Genomic DNA, 17,003 nt, shown 5'->3' on the forward strand with positions numbered 1-17,003 from the left:
ATTGGTCTCTTTCAACACAACTCACATCTTTATGCTCTTTTCAATCGGTAACTAAGCAATCCTCATCGATTGGTATGTTTGATGACATTATTGACTGCCCTTTAAACTGCCCTTTGAAACCTGCACAGGGCCAGGTGCACTAGACATAGCACATCTGCTACATCTACCTCACTCGGGATAAACGCCCTAGGAATGTCAGAAGCATGGGTGATGCAAGAGCAGATATAGCAATATCCTATGGTTTTCCCTCTCCCCACCTTCCTCATCTGTCTATACCATAGGTTATCCACTGCAAAGCCATGTGCATTCATTGTGGGATCTAATTTATCATTCTCATTATCCAAAAGATCATTGTCAACATTTCTTTTTCCTCTTAACATTTTCTCCTCAGAATTCATAAAACTAGATCATTTGAAATGTTCTGTATATACACTGGTTATATACTCTGGTTGTCATCCTCAAACATGATGACATAAAAGCCATAGAAACCATAAAAATATTAATTTTCACAAAATGTACAAATGTAGACTTTTCTTTTCCTAAACAGAATTGTTCACATTCCAGATCTCTGTTAATACCCATCTTTGCTCTGCAACGAATGGTGAATCCTTAGGGTGTACTTTTTTTTTGCATGCTTCCGCGCCTGTGCTGGTGTAGGGCTGCGGTGCCCCTTCAAGCATCACTAAGGTGTATCCAATTCATGTTGTACTCTACCATCACGGCAGTCAGAGTCTCATAGATCATTGGGTGAGGCCCATGTAAAGGCTGCTCGTTCCTGCGACGCACGAATGGGCGGACATAGTTCCGGTCCCTATGGAAAAACAGTGTCTTGTGTTGATCATTGGTAGTCTCGCCGTTTTCTCCTGTTGTCTGTTTGTGAGAAGACACAACCTGTGAAGATATTGCGAGGGGTCAGTAATGCGAGGTAGACAAATGTTTGTGGATTTATCAGAATATGCAGTTTTATTCTCAAACTAAAGATGTAAAAAAATGCCTCACTGGCCCTACTCTGCTGAGGAATTCCCTGCCTAACAGAAGCTAAGAGAACACTATCTAACACATGATAACTGGCCCTCACACTAAGCAACAAATAAAAAAAGAAAATATATGGCAATACAGTGTAACAAACAATATTCCAAATGTCTGGATGACCTTCTACTGTCCTGGGTAATTTCCCTTCCCCAGAAGTGAACTCTGAAATTGTTCAGCCAAAGAAAGAAAGGTCTTGAATCAGTTCTTGATGTTTCAAAGTTAAAATAAAAGTTAATTAAGCAAAGTTGTACTGGTAACAAGTTTCTGTTTCTGGGTGAAATATCCACTTTCTACTTCCAGAGAAATAGCACCAATGATAATCCTAGTCACACAATTGTGTCACTTCTTTTGGAAAGCTTGACACAGTTCAAAAGAAAATGCAATATCCATTTAGTCATTTAGGTACAGTTATTGTTCAACAGCTAGGTCTTATTTAGTTACAGGATAATTTCTTACTTCTGCTGCTTCCACTTCATCAACCACATTTCTACTGGATTTTCCATGTGAACAGTCACATTTGCCCCACACTACTTAACATAATTAAGACTACTGCAATGCTGCATCTGCTGACACCCAGATATACCACCACAACTTCAGTATGTTGGACTACTAACACAGCTTCATTACTTTGGACTATTACCACAGCTTCAGTACTTTCAAATGTTAGACAGGCTTTGACAAGATACACTTCAACATCTTCGGGTAGACAAGACACCCTTCCTTTTGAATAGCTTTCTTCTAGTCTTTAAGACTCACTTGTCTCTGGCTTCCACAGTCTTTGGCACTACAGGTTGTGTCTACTTACAAATAGTCTTTACAAGCAGCCAGTTCCCCTTCCCCAACTTCACCTGCACCTTTCCGCCAGCTATCAGCCTAAGTAATTACCCAAAAGCCTTGGTGCCACTCTCTTGGCTTCAGGTAATGCTTGCACACTTGATTCTTATGCCGTTTAATAGTTAGTAACTTCACAATGCAGCTGGATGGTTCTCCAAGTCTTAGAAAGGTTGGCTTCACTATTAATATGGGGTGCCTTATGGTGTGGACAATTCCTCTTCTTCTCTTTAACAGTTAATACTCTTTTAACTTCTTAAAAATAAAAGGTATGTCACTTTTGGATACAGCATAAGGTTTAGTCTTTCTGCAGAAACCACTATTAGGCACATATAACCTCTCCCTGAAGTAGTTTTCAATGATTAAAGATGAATATACAATTGAATTCATGTGTAAAGGTAAAATATAGAGTCCAGGCCTTCTCTGGGAATTACAATAGGGCACACACAACCACTCTTTGATGTGGTTTTTCCACTTTAAAGGTTGTATCTCTTGTATTGTTAAGGTTAGGTATTCGGTAACGGTCTTACCAGCGTGTCTTCTCCTAAATTAGGCACACGCGACCACTCCTTCAGACAGCAACAGTCTTGTTTTAATGGAACCAAGGATTTCAGTAACTTTAGCTTCTCACACGAGTTAGAAATCTTTCCCGTTATATGTGCGTTTTACATGTTCATTGTTCACAGTACTTTAAATGCAACTAACAATTTCTACTCACTTAACGGGAGTTAACAAGAAGCTGGATACTGTGTTAGAATGCCTTGCTTCACTCACCGGCTTCTTAGACACCTGTTTTACAAGTTGGACTGCTTTCCCGACTTCTAGCACAACTCCTATTGCTTCTGGCTTCCTGGGTACTGACACCCTTCTACACCTACACTTCTACAGGACAGGTGTCTCCAGTCCGGCCACTCATTTTGGAAGCTCTTGTTACTCCAGAGACCCTAGGCTTGCCACTTGCTTCCTGCCTCAGTCTCCTGCACGTCCGCAGCCTGGCAACCATGGCAATCAGGCGCACATGGGGAAAACTGTCTCTAATAAATAATAGTCTCTGTTGCACATCTTCCGCTGCACAGTCTCTGCACTTCAGAGTTTGGGAGAAAAGCACTCTCTCAGAACATGCAGGTGAAATCTGCTGTCTCCACGTTCTGGTGTCCCTCTTGTTCTCCCAACTCTGCTTGGTTTGCCAGCCTTGTGCCTTCTTTCTTCTTCTACTGCTACAGCCTGTACTACAGCTAACGTTCCAGCTCCTTCCACTCCTTCCTTTTGCCTGCACCTGAAGGGGCCTTTTATGCCTCCCAGGTTCCTTCAGGTGTGGGCTGTTGGGCTCAATTGCCTGACTGCTGCAACTGTATGCCCCTTTAGCCCTCTTCCTCATCCCAGTACTTTTGGGATTATGGGACTTGTAGTCCCTTTCTACAAAGTTGTTTATTTTCCCTTCTGCAGTCTGAAAAACAGCCATCAAAAGTGTGGGATTATGGGGAAAGTTAAACAGGGGTCTTTCCTGGTAGGTTCCCTGCCCCCATGTGATCCTCCCGCAGTTCACTGCCCCCAGGTTCAGGATCAGGAAGCATCGTGAGAAGGTTCCCCGACCAGGTTTCTGCGAAGAATCATTACTGATTCATTGCAATGTAATATTAATACTTTTCGCTAAGGCACTAAGATACTCCCTAAACTCCTCTCCTAGGACCCCTGTGGTCTTGTGTGCATCTGATGCCATATGTGTAGGTAACAGAGGTGCGTGTAGCATATGCCCAGTCATGATTTCATGAGGGTTCAAGTGGTGGTCTCTCCCTGGAGGATTTTGCAAATGAAATGGTGCCAGTGGGAGGCACACATCATACCATGATTTATTCAATTCTTATGACCACATTGAGCTTCTCCATGATTCCATTGGCCTGTGGGTGGTATACCAAGCACAGCCTATGCTTTATTCCTAACAGTGAATTTTTTTATGCGTAAAAGGCATTAAAGAAGTGAGTTCCATTATCAGATTTTAGAACCTCACAAATTCCCCATCATGGGAACACCTCTTTCACCAGAAATCTCAACGCCTATTTAGCTTCAGGATCCAGACAGGGACCAACCTCAAGCCACCAGGAGAATGGATAAGCAACAACAATTAGATATCTGAAGTTACGGCACCTCATAATCATGTCCACAAAATTGATGTGGAGATCCTTAAATGGACCGGAGGTCCTGGGCAAGACCACCCTCATCGACCTAATAATGTTTCAGGGATTGAACTCCTTGCACACTAAACAATTCCCTATGAATCTATTTACCTGTTCTTGTAAATTAGGGATAAACAAGTCCTCCTGGAGTTCTGCTGTGATTTGTCATCGAGAAGTATGCAACAGGTAATGTAGTTGCCCTAGAGCCAAAAGAAGTAGCTCTACAGCCAGTACTACCTTTGGCATCACCTCCTGTCTCCAGAGTAAATCTGTGGGTAAGAGAACACATCCTCTCTTTTTCCAGAGGCATCGTTCCTGAGAGCTATTGAATTAGTGCGATTAGTGTGGGCAGCACAATTAACTAAGCCTATCTCTACTGGCAAAGTTAACTTTTCAATTAATTGGGATAGCAGCGCAGCATGCTAGGCAGGGGACCCGTCAGAACTCGTAAACTCCTCAATCCTCTTGGACGGTGGACGTGATGCGTGCAGAGTCGTAATAAACAGTGACCACCATCCCTTTACACATTTATAGCACCTATATGAGTGTGACTAGTTTCTTATGCTTGCGCAGGATAACGAGAAGGCAACCATCACTTCAGTCCAACCGGTACACCCCATCAACAAAACCCACAACAACTGCACCCGTATTTTTTTCACATATCTCCTGGTTGATGGTCGAAGACCCACCAACAAAAATCACCTCACCCCCCCTCCAGGGCATGCTCTTTCACATTCACTGTCTCTTCATCTTCCCCATTACATGTGTCACAATGTTGAACCATGTCCTCTGGCTGCCCTGGCACGGCTACAAATGTTGCAGGATTGACTAGGTGACATCGCACAGGATGAATCTATGCATTTGACTAAATTACCTCAGACCCAAACTCTCAGTCATCAGCATAGACTTTTCTAAAATTGCAAAGACTGCATGCTCCACATACAATGTCATCGCGCAACCCATAGTAATGGTCAAAGAATTTTGAAGTTGCGGCTGCTAGAGTTTGCTCACAAGGGAACTGGCCCTGCATCACTGGGACTAAGAGTCCGCTTTAATACGCTAAAGGTTTGTGTTGCAGCAATATTTTCTGGGTCAGGACCGCTGTCATAGCCTGCCCATTCAAATCGGAAAAAAAGAAAAATGGCTTCTTGTAATTCTGGGTGACCATGACCAGAGCATTAATAATAGCAACCTTGAGTTCACGAAAACATGTCCCCATTTCCTCAGATTACTCTATTTTGCTTTTTACCTTCTGCCCTTACTTGAGTCCTTGCAGTAAGGGCCTCACAAAGCTAGAGTAATCAAAGATCCATGATCTACAATAGTTACAGAATCACAAAAACTGCTGCATCTGTTTCACTTTGACTGGCTGAGGCACATTCCTAACTGCGGTGGCTCTCTCCAGAATTACCTTTCTTCCTGCAGGCGATATTACTAGCCCCAAATACACTAGCTCCGTTGGGCAATCTTTCTTTGCCCACTATGTACCCCATCTCTGCAAGCAGGGTGAGAAGCGTAATTGAGTCTCCTCGACACTGCTCCTCTGATGTACGACAGACTATTAGATCGTCCACATACTGAATTACAGTACTGGACACATGTACATTTCCAAAATCCATTTGAACCACCCTGCTAAAAACACGGAGAGATTTGCAGTACCCCAGAGGCAACCTTGTGTGCTCGAATGTCTGACCACGATACTTAAACACTGGATGTACTGAAATTTGGGTTGTAAGGGAACAGAGAAAAATGCATTTTTTTTAATCAATTACCGTGAAGTGGGATGACCCAGTAGGGATGTTACAGAGAATGGTGTTCAGATTTGGTACCACCGGAAATTCCACCTCAACAATAATATTGAGGGGGTGGAAATCCTGGCCCATCCTCCAACTGGACCCCATTGCTTTCTTGCTTTCTTCACAGGGTAGATGGCCATATTGCATGGGGAAACAGAAGGTTATATTATGCCTTGCTTAAACAGCTCCATAATGGTCTCATAAATTCCTTCATCCACCTCCCTAGTCACAGGGTACTGTTAAACCCACCGTAATATTGCACTGGGTTTCCATTTTATCAGGACCTCTCTTTAGCATCGCCACATCATGAGGATTGCTGGTCCACAAATGGTCTGCCACATTTCCCAAATCCTCCTTCCAAAATGGTGATGTATTTCTAACAATGAGCATGGTCTGTGGTACTTCCCTTTGCTCTATCATTATCTGGCAACACCCCCTACAATTAGCGGCATGGCTACCCCCATACCGGGTACCGGATCCAGGTTCCCGGAATGGGGAAGTACCGGGGCATTCCGACCTTGGAGGGCCCGGTAATTCCCCTTCCCGGGAACCCGGACCCGGTACATCCCCATTCCCATTCGAGCCCCCATAGGGCTGAATGGGAATGTGGGGATGCAAACAACAGACCGTTAATGACGGGCCCGTTGTTTGCATCCTGGTCTGCTCACGTCCTTAGCGGGACCCGCAAGCAGACCTCGTAATGGGGTAATAGAGGAATAACGGGGCCGGCATCTCTACCGGTCCCGTTATCCCTCTACCGTATACCTCGTAATGAGGCCCCATCTCTCCTGTGTCTTTGGTGTCTTTGAACAATTGCTCATTGGAAATGTCCCTTGGCAAGGTTGGTTCGATGCACAGAAGTGTAGGCCACTCTCCACCTTCCTCATCTATGCCTGGGATAACCAACCTGTTGTTCTTGATTACTACAGCTTCTAAGAGAATCATAACAAGGATGCCTGGTGGTACTTCCTGCGGCACATCAGACTGAAATAAAAACTCAATCGGTACCCGCCAAGTCTGATTTCTGATCCCCGGGACCTAACTCAACACAACCATTACCCATAAAGAAACTATGCTGTATGTAGTCTGGAAGGAAAACATTTTAAAAAGATGTCTTAATCACTAACCCTGGTGTACCCATTGCAGACACCTATGTAAGTGCAACTTCCAGAGATATTGTCACTGATATCCTCTTCTCAGTCCCCTCCCCAGATTTCTGGACTCCTCATCTTATCTCTACTCTATCTCCTTTCTTATCCTCACCCATTAATGGTGGCACTAGATGGCAAGTACTCTTGGCGGGCTTCTCCTCATCCAGTTGTATGCCTTCATGTCTATTGAAATGGCACTATCATGGCTCAGGGTCCTCAACCCAGCCTCCTCCTCTTTGACCAGCGCTTGATATCCCTCTTCAACTTCCTCTTGTACATGTTACTCCTTCTTCCTCTCTCTCTGTCCCTCTTCCTCCGCCTCCAACTGGTGTACCACGCCCCTGTAGACCTCATTGGAAAACCTTTGAAGGCAGTGACCTGCTTCATCTGGCCATGCTTAATGCTCATTCTGCCATCAGACACTCTGTTGACATCTGCCTCATCTTTGAAAACCTTGACCTCGATATCCTCGATCTTACCGAGACGTGGTTTCATGCCAGCTCAGTCACTGCTTTTGACTCCCTTCTACTTGATGGCTACAAGATCATCTCTAAGCCGTGCCCTAACCGTGCTGTTGTTGACCTGATTTTTCCTGATTGGGTCCCTTCCTCCCTCGTAGCCACCCAGCCCTTCTCCTCCTTCACGAGCCTGGTGTGCAAGCTGGTCATCTCTCTGACCTCCTCCCTGGCCATTGCCACTATCTATATGCCACCTGACTCTATAAACCTGTGCCTCTCAAAATGGGCTGATTTATCCTCCTCTCTCTAGACATTGTCCTCTAAACTCCTACTACTGGGTGACTTCAACATCCACCTTGACTCCTCAATCACGGTGCCCACTCTCTTTCGTGACCTCTGCACCTCGCTCTCCCTCTCCATTCTCCCCTTTGGTCCTAGCCACTCGGCTGGACTTACTCTCAATGCCTTTATCCACACTGATCTTTTGCTCTCCTCCCCACTCGTCACCCCTCTCTCCTGGTCAGACTACTCCCTCCCCTCCTCTAACCTGGGTCCTCTCTGTCCTCTGACTGCACCTCCCCCAGCTCTGCCAACCTTGTTCATGCCCAATGAAACAAGTATCAGTTGCTGCATTAGCTTCCACCTTTCTCTCCCGTGCTCCTCCTTCTGCACACTCTACTTCTGACTCTGTTCTCAGCAACCTCCATCTCGCCATCACTAACACTCTCGACACTCTTGCCCCAGTCATGTGGATCCGCCTGAAACACGATACCAAGCGTAACACTTGGTACGACTCTGATCTTACAGAGCTTAAGCGCAATTGCAGAGCTGCAGAACAGAAGTGGTTGACCTTGAGCTCATCTTCTGACAAACTGACAAACTGATCTGTCACCTTCTCCAAAGGTAATATCATCTCTCCATTCCTTCCAAGAAGAGCGCCCACATCCAGGCCCATGTCAACACCACAGCTGAACTCTTTAAAATCTGCAAGGAACTAACCAATCCTTCTGCAGTCTCCACCTCACCTCTTCCCTCTTTCCCTCTCAGGCCCTCTGTACTGTATTGGCCAACCTTCTCCCTACTCTCTTCCCAGCCCCCTGCCACTCCTTGCGGCCCATCCTCCCTCAGCCGTTCTCTTCTTGTTCTCTACAATCACATTGGACGAAGTCACTAGGGTTGCCCGCTCTATGAAGGTCTCCTCAAAACAGGTCCGCCCTGTGCTTGCAGAGCTATTAAGGACAATACCGTCTTGCTTGCTCCCGCACTTGTTGATTTCTGCAATCACTCTCTTGATACCAGTTCTTTCCCCTCTTCCCTCAAGTACTCTCTTTTGTGCCCCCTCCTAAAAAAGCCTTCCGCCGATCCCTTTTGTCCCGCTAACTACCACCTCATCTCTATCACTCCCTTCCTTGGGAAACTCCTGGAGAAGCTGGTCCTCCCCAAATGACCCACCATACTGAGCTTGTTGGTTGCCTACACGACCATCTATCTGGATTCTGAGCATACAGAGGAACAGAAACTGCTCTTCTGAGCACTTGCGAGGAACTGCTCCCATCTCTTGACACTAACTCACACCATAACCTCATGCTGGAAGGCTGTTACCAGCCAGTACTGCTCACTCCCAAAGTAATTATCACCTTATTTGATTTGAAAATGTAGGCAAGGCCTTAAAGTTATTATCAAATAATAAAATATATCAGTATCCTGGTTGGGGGTGTGGCGGCCTCCCCGCCGATGGGTAGGCTTGGACCAGAGGCTTTACCACACGGTACAGCCCCTGCTCCGAGCCCCTAAATAGCGGGAGGCTGCCATCTTCCCTCTCTTGCTTGCCAGGTAAGCGTGCTTCCCCCGCAGCTCTGCATCCCATCCCCCGCACACACACACACCCCTTTTTCACATATTTCGCCCACCCCACTCTCTCCGCATTTACCTTCAGCGTCCTTGTTGGTTGCCAGCGCTGCGGGAACTGCAGTGTTCTCGGCGCCATTCCAAAGTTCGAATGGGCACCATGGAAAGGGAAAAGGGACTACATGAAGTCCCTTCCCCCCCCCATCCATGGCTGCCATCTTTATTTTTTTAAGTTGCAAAATGACAAATCTGGTGTTTCATAACTTAAACACTGTATGTATCCCACTACAAAATGCCGGGTACTAATAGCAATTAACCCTTTGCTGCGGGCCATTACCTCATTTGGTGTGGCCCTCGGGGCATTCCCTGACACAGTAATTGACCCCCAGCTAGGGGTTTATTGTTTTAAAATGCAAATTGCTGTGTTTAACTAACACCATATCTGTTTAAAAAAACATCCTTATTAGTGAATGAGATTTTCTTATTGGTTTTTCTAGGAGCAGACCCATACCTGACAATCAAGTGTGAGAATGAAAAGGTGGTTTTCCCAGTCCAAGAGGACTCTCTGAGCGCAGTTTTTGACACACGAGCAATATTCTACAGGAAGGACCCCACTCAACCAATCATTGTTCAGGTAATAAGTCATGACATTTAATTTTTAGAACAAACACATCTACTTTCTAGAAAAGAGACTGTGAGCCAGAGTACCAGCAGATTTCCCAATTATAATTTACCGACCGTTCCTTTTCCTGTGTAATTATTTGATTAATCTGTTGATCTTTTCAATAACTTACCATCACAGAATTCCCATCCCTTAATATTTCGTCCCACCCCACAATTCTGGCTCAATAAACAGACTATTTGTGATCAGAATTAAGACCTAATCACTTAAATTAAAGGTGATTCCCTTGCTTTCTGCAAGGGAGGGAAGTCACAGCTAGGCATCAGGTATGGATTACATGGTCTCATTTACTCTATTAAACTTGACCTGCTTGTGATATTCTCGCTAAAGGCAATACAAGCATTCAGTCACTCAACAGAACTATTAAAATTATTTCTAACAATCCTGAACAAAAAATTACTTCAAGACCACCCCTAAACAGTACTTAATGCCGTGATCATAGGGATGGTTATAGGCCAGTATGTTAAAGTTCTTTTCAATTAACATTTACAGTAAACCAACTTCAGTGAGCAATTAGCAAGCCCCAAAAAGGTTTTATTTCCTCCAGTATCAAAAACAATTACTGGTACCGGAGAAGGTTGCATAGAAAAATGACATTTAGATATACCGTGACGAATCCTGAGGTATCGTCACTGCTTCAGAAGGGTGAACACCTTTCCATGAGCCCAGAAAGGTGAGTTTGCTACCCAGTTATCGCCCTGGGGGTGGTACTCAACGGGAGGATTTAATGGGGAGGGAAGACCCCATTGAGAGTAGTGACTATCTCTGGAGAACGTAGTATCGCTTTGACTTTGACGCGCCCATCTTCCATCAATACCTGTCCAACTCCACTCTACCCAATGTCCATATGTATCTCAGGCAAGAACTACTGGGGTGAGTAAGAGGCCATGGGTAATGAAGATCACGACAAGAACAAATGCACGGTTTCTAGCCTTTGGAGCAATCCTATTGGTCAGCCGTCATTCATAGGCAGCAAGGGAAGAGAAGGATGGTGTCTTCATTGCCAGCTCAGCATGAGTCGGAAAAGTGCCCAGGTACGCTCAAGATAGCAAAGCAGAGAGGCAGATGGTTTCCAAGGGAGAGACACATTTGCATAAGGCCCGGAGAAGAGCAAACTTACCTGCCGTTCATCAAGGCTGCTGCAGTGCACAGAAACCACTACCGAACTGCAGAGGTAGATGCTTCGAAGAGCAGGCAAGGTCCCGGTGAGCCAGAGAAGTTGCCGAAGCTCCTGGAAGATCTGCGAACAACTTATGGTGACGGCCAAGGCCCTACAAGTACAAGTGTGGCTAGGTACAGGGTTGGGGAGACCCAGAGAGTACTGAAGGCCTTAAGTGGAGAACAGAAAGAATACACATCAGGGCAGAGTGATCTAGTGAAGGGGGTTTAGGACCCATATCAGGAAGGCATACCCTGACCAGAAATAAAGGTCAATACAATCTTTGCAGATACAAGTTGCAATGACAGACCTTGGCAGGAGATCAAACCAAGGCTGTGGAATGAAGAAAGATTAGACAAAGAGAACATTGTGAATAACCAAGTGAAGGGGGTATGGGACCCATATCAGGAAGGCATACCCCGACCAGCAAAAAAGAGGAATACAAACTTTGCATATATAGATGAAACCCACAGACCTTGGTAGGGAAGTAAATCAAGGCTGTGGCTTGAATAAAGATCAGGCAAAGAGAACTGGGAGAGTAACCAAGTGATGGAGTCTGGGAGCCATGCTGGGGAAACGCACCCCAAACAGTAATGAAGAGGAATAGGAACTTTATTGAGCATGTCGGAAGCGGCCTCTGTTTTCTGCTACGTGAGGTGTGGCTTGACGCGTGTGTTGGACGAAGGTCCTTTCCTCAGATCTGGAGATACTGAGAACCTGTTTCCCGGCTGTACGCGGCTTAGGCGGCGAGAAAGCGGCGAGAAAGTGTAGCCGTCGGGCCAGCTCTCAGTGGATTATCAGCACCCGGCGTCCGGCTCCCGACCAGTCTGGACCTTTGAGCGTGGGTGAGCCGGAGCCATGTGGACTGATCTTGCAGGTTGGCAGTGTGGGCGTGGTGAGGGCTCGCAGCTCGGGTGAGTCTGGTTGGGGTTGGCGGGTCCGCCCGCGGGAGCTGCTTGACTCGTGCATAGGAGTGCGTTGGGTCCGCCTGCTTACCCATGCAGGAGAGAGTGGGCGAGCATTGGTGGGCGACGGCAACTTGGACAAAGTGACTTCCTGTAAATTCTGGAAGTGCTATAGTACGGCGTGAGCCACACTGTCTGTAGAATAACAGACAAAAACTGTTTCTACCACTGGCCTAAGTAGAGTAACCTGTGAGGTACCGGTGTGGTACTCTCCTTTTGAATTAGCTAACCTGCCTCAGTAATGGGAAAGGGAAAAGAAGCTTGGGAGTGGGACAGTTGTAATCTGCCATAGCCCGCGAATACACTATAATACCCTGTACAGACCCTGGGAGTGTGACAGGTAGACTGCCATAGCCCACGGTCTGTCTAAAATCCCAAACTGCTGGACACCGACTGTTGATTGCTTACCAGTGTGTAGTAGTACACTCTTGTTGGAAAAATGCCGGGAAAAGTTGCTAACCGTAATAAAACGGCGGCGACAAGAGGGAAGAAACCTTATGGCTTACGGTCCAAAGTGACTACTGATACAAGTAGTAAATTGACCGTTGAATGTGGGGGACTAAAAGAAACCGGAGACAAGCCTGGGGCCCCTCAAAAGGGACCTTTAGATGTCTATTTTCCAAGTAAATTGGGGGAAGGAGAGGCTGTGACTGGCATCAATAAAACTAATATATCCCAATTGGAAGGAGAAGGAAGTTACCTCCCCCTAGATCTAGACAATGATTCCCTCCTGCATCTGTGCTATGCACTACAAGCACGTGTGGGAACACCAGAGGGGAAAACCGTAGGTGAAGAGCACCTGGTGTATCTAACAAGTAGTGATGCTATAGGGAAAGCAAGACCTGGTAGCTCCACTGGAAGAACCTATGGATACCCTTACATCAAGGGAAAATGATTCCCCTATATTGGTATCCTCAGCATCACAAACTGAGACTGTACCAAGTATCCCCATACCTGACTCTAGGCCTGTCTCACCCCCTAAAGCACCACATTTATAAGCCAGTCCCAATATGGCGTTTGATTCAACAAATTCAATAAGTGAACCTGTGCAATTAGAATATAGCACTCATGAAACTTCACAATCGGGAAATGCTACATTAAATTTTGCCATCAAAATACTATTAAAACTTTGTGGGACGATGCATGAGGACTTAAAAGCACAGGGGAGGGTGATTTTAGCCCTCCACAAATCTTTAAGACAGACTAGGGGAATATGAGGAGGAACCTGGAATGGGGGGACACCCTTCCAGGAAACAGAAGAGCCTGGCGAATAAATGTGTAGAGAAAATAAATAATCCTCCGCCCTGGAATTCTACCCCACGCCCTCCTGGTAAAAATATATCTAAGAAGCAGCGTAAAAGAGCGGCACGAAGAAAAAGAAGATCGGCCCAAACTGTGGGTAGGTTGACGAGCTGGTTTATGGAAGAACAACCGGCCAAGACAAGCCAGCATTCTGCTGTTCATTCGGTCTCTTATATTCCATCTGGCCAAATGTATCCCATTGGGCACCAGCATTAGAACAGGAGCAGGCTGTTCTCCCTGCCGTCCCCCCCCCCCTTGAGGTACAAAATGCTGGGGGTGGGGGGTGGGAGAGTGGAGTAAAACTGGGTTGACATTAAAAATGTGATGTTAGACAGAAACCTGTGCAGGGACCACTGCAAAAGTCTGTACCACACAGATTCACTTGGTAGCTGTGGCTGAGCAGTCAGACTTCCCTCAAAAAGAGTTAGGCAGTATACAGAGCATACAAAATAGGTACAGAAATACAGTAGCACAAGCAAACACTGACCAGAGCTTGGGTGTAAAAGTATATAATTATTTATTTAACACACACTTATAAAACACACTAGCACTAAATTGGTAAGATAAGTTCAAAACACAATCACTATTATCATATGTACATCCCTGATTACTTTTTGGACAAGTCTTAGTTAACACCACTTATTTCCAGACAGAGGTGAGCGCTTAACGTTCAATGGCATTCCAACAAGTTAAATAAAAAGAGAGGCAAAAGCGGAATTATGGAAGCATACACACTAAACACTTTTTAAAGAACCACAGCAAGTTAGGAAGGCACAGTCTACTGGTGAGCAAGGAAGTTTAGGTGCCAGGCCCACTTCCAAGGGAGTCAGGCAGACGATGCCCAAGATCAGACAGTTAGACAGAGTCTTCAAAGTTTGTGGAGGTAGTTCGAAAAAGGTTTAGTTCAGTGCAGGAAAGTTAGCTAAGGTGTCCCAGGCTAACCCAGGTTCGAGAGACGAGGATTTAATACACCCTGTTCAAACGGTTGCAAGGGAAGCCAAGCGGAACACGGTACCTTAAATGGAGAGGATCCTCCAGCGGGGGCAGTTGTTCCTGGCAGGGGGTGCAAGTCACAGCGTCGTTCAGAGGAAGAGCAGATCTCGTCGTGGAGGAAGGATGAAGGTAGTTGCACTGCCAGGGAAGAAACCAGTCGCGGAGTTCTCCGGTACAAAGGTACTACCCTTTCGGTTCGCGGTGGTGGTGAAAACGTGGTATCCCGGTTGCCGTGGTGCTTGGCACAGGCAAGGCGGCCACGAGATGTTCCAGGAAGGTGAAACGAAGGTAGACTGGTTATCCCCACCAGTTGAAGGAAGAAGACTCTCCGGGCTGGAGATCTCCTCTGTCGTTGGGAAAAGTGGTGAGACGGTTCAGCAGGGCTCCACCGGTGGTGTCGTCGTTGCAGGCCGGCTCAGCTTCTCCCTCCTCGGATTCTTAGGTCCTGTGGCGACTTCTGAATTTCCAGTCCCCAAAGCCCTGCTTTTATGCAGCATATCCCCATTTACTCAGCCTAGCTGTCAATCAAACATGCTAAGTGGTGAGCCGGCCGGCTCACCACTTGGGCCAATCACACAAGAGTGCGACTTGAGTTACTAAGGTAACTCAGTCCAGGGTGCCTAAACCCCCTTCCACACCCCCTGTGGTACCCAGACAGAGTGGCACCACTTTTGGAGGCTTCTGTGGAGAAGCCCGCCAAAAAGTGGAACAAAGGGCTCGACTTGGGTTGGAGTCACAGAAGAGAACACAAACGCTATTTTAGAATCGAGTTCTGGCAAAAAATACCAACCGGCGAATTATTATTAAATAAATAAACCGGCGGTATGTTTGAGGGTATAAGAATTAAATAATTAAAGTTGGTAGCCTCGAACAATGGGAAAATCCATAGAGATATATTTGCGGTCGGATATAAAAAGTAGTATCCACTGCCACCAGCCAAAACTCGATCAGGGGGGACGGAGACGTGCCCCCTCGAACAACAGACCCCGGGGCAATCGAATTGCCCCGACCAGTACGTCCACAATATGATGGTTTGTACTGGTTTCTGTTCATAATTTGGGACTAGCAAAGCCAATGGTGACTTTACATGCCCTGGGAGACAGTAGTCAGTCCCAGGGTATGGAGTCTATGTTGGGGGGTCGCTACAACACCCCTGGGTTACGGCACGGAGGGTGCTGTGTAACCCACATCAAAAAAACACATGAGACCCTATGGAGTAAAAGACCCCATAGCCCATAAAACACATGGAAGGAACACTTCAAATCATGACTAAGAGTGGGAGCAAAATAATCTCACTCTTAGCAGGAGAGAAAAAAATAAACCCCAAAAATCCAGCAAAGCTGCGGGGAGACTCACTAGGTTTGGGAAATTAGCCTTACAGAGAATTCTCCCTAACATGTGATTATCTCGCCAGTGGAGAATGGTAAACCTGCAAACAGTTGAATCGACCGACACTCTTTGCCCTATTTGCCAAAATACTGTCGCTAAGAATCTTAAACTCTAATGATGTGGATTTTGTGGAACCCTCATGAATAAAAGGAGGGAAACATACAACCATTCATTGCTGTCTACCAGAAACTGCATCGATGATAAGGGCAAACCGAGCATCGCTTGAATATCTGGGATACTTGTTGGATGTACCTATTCCGACAGAGTCGTCAATGGAAAATAGTCAAAAATGTACTTGTGCATGTTCCACTAGACAGGCACCAACAATGTTAACAAAAATCCCACAAAAGCTTAGCGATGAGCAAGGATGGGCATGGCTGCAAGAAATGTTTGTCCAGAAAATAAGAGGATGATCCGCGACTGTCACTAGCTGGAATACAAGGGGCTTCAGTCATTGGATAAATGAGGGCCCCTCACTTGACCTACTGCTGACTAATTAACTATTTCTACAACAGGAAACGTAGGTAACCTTCAATTTGGAATTCGATGGATATACAAACTATCAAAGTATGGCTATAAGGGGGGAACGGGGAAGACCGAAAGGGGGTCTGTTAATAAGTGCTAAGACTGCCTATAACCCTAAATTGATCTACCAAGATAGCCCTGGAGGTAACATCTTGGCGATCCAGATTAGTCCACCAGGTGGTTGGGCAGGATGTAAAGAAGTCCTGATTATTAACATCTATGATCCACCTGGGGATCTGATTACTGAAGCCCTAGGAGATAAATTGGACACATTACTAACTACATGGTGTAAGGGGGAAGAAGTGACTGCCGTAATATTGGGCGGTGACTTGAATGCCAAATGCCTTGATACTGAGGGATGTGGGAATTATCCCTGTGTTCAAAATGTCAGCGAAATACCCATACATCAGAGTAACAGTAAAGGGAGACTGTGGCTTGAAATCCTCAAGGAATGGAACCTGACCATTTTAAATGGGCGTATAAGGGGGGATACCCTGGGTAAAGGAACCTGGGCAATAGGAGAAAAGCATTCTGTTTTGGACTACATGGTTGTATCTGAATGTTTGCTGAATCAGGTTCTGCATCTAAATGTCACACTGAATATTTACAGTGATCATGGTACCTAATACTAAGTATGAAGGGAAGTGGTGAAAGGCCTGAGTGGGGCCTATGTAGAGATATTATACCTAACCATGCGG

General features: G+C 45.9%; 1 protein-coding gene across 1 annotated transcript in view; it reads left to right on the plus strand.

The window, feature by feature from the left end:
- Positions 1–17,003, plus strand: part of CAPN6 (calpain 6) — an 831,133-nt gene that overhangs the window by 751,416 nt on the left and 62,714 nt on the right. Inside the window, exon 12 of the mRNA XM_069612607.1 lies at positions 9,788–9,924. Within this exon, the coding sequence (XP_069468708.1) occupies positions 9,788–9,924 (137 nt within the window). The remainder of the gene's footprint in view (positions 1–9,787; positions 9,925–17,003) is intronic.

The sequence above is a fragment of the Ambystoma mexicanum genome, chromosome 5p (assembly GCF_040938575.1).
Source record: "Ambystoma mexicanum isolate Mex_15411 chromosome 5p, UKY_AmexF1_1, whole genome shotgun sequence".
Classification (NCBI taxonomy): Eukaryota; Metazoa; Chordata; class Amphibia; order Caudata; family Ambystomatidae; genus Ambystoma; species Ambystoma mexicanum.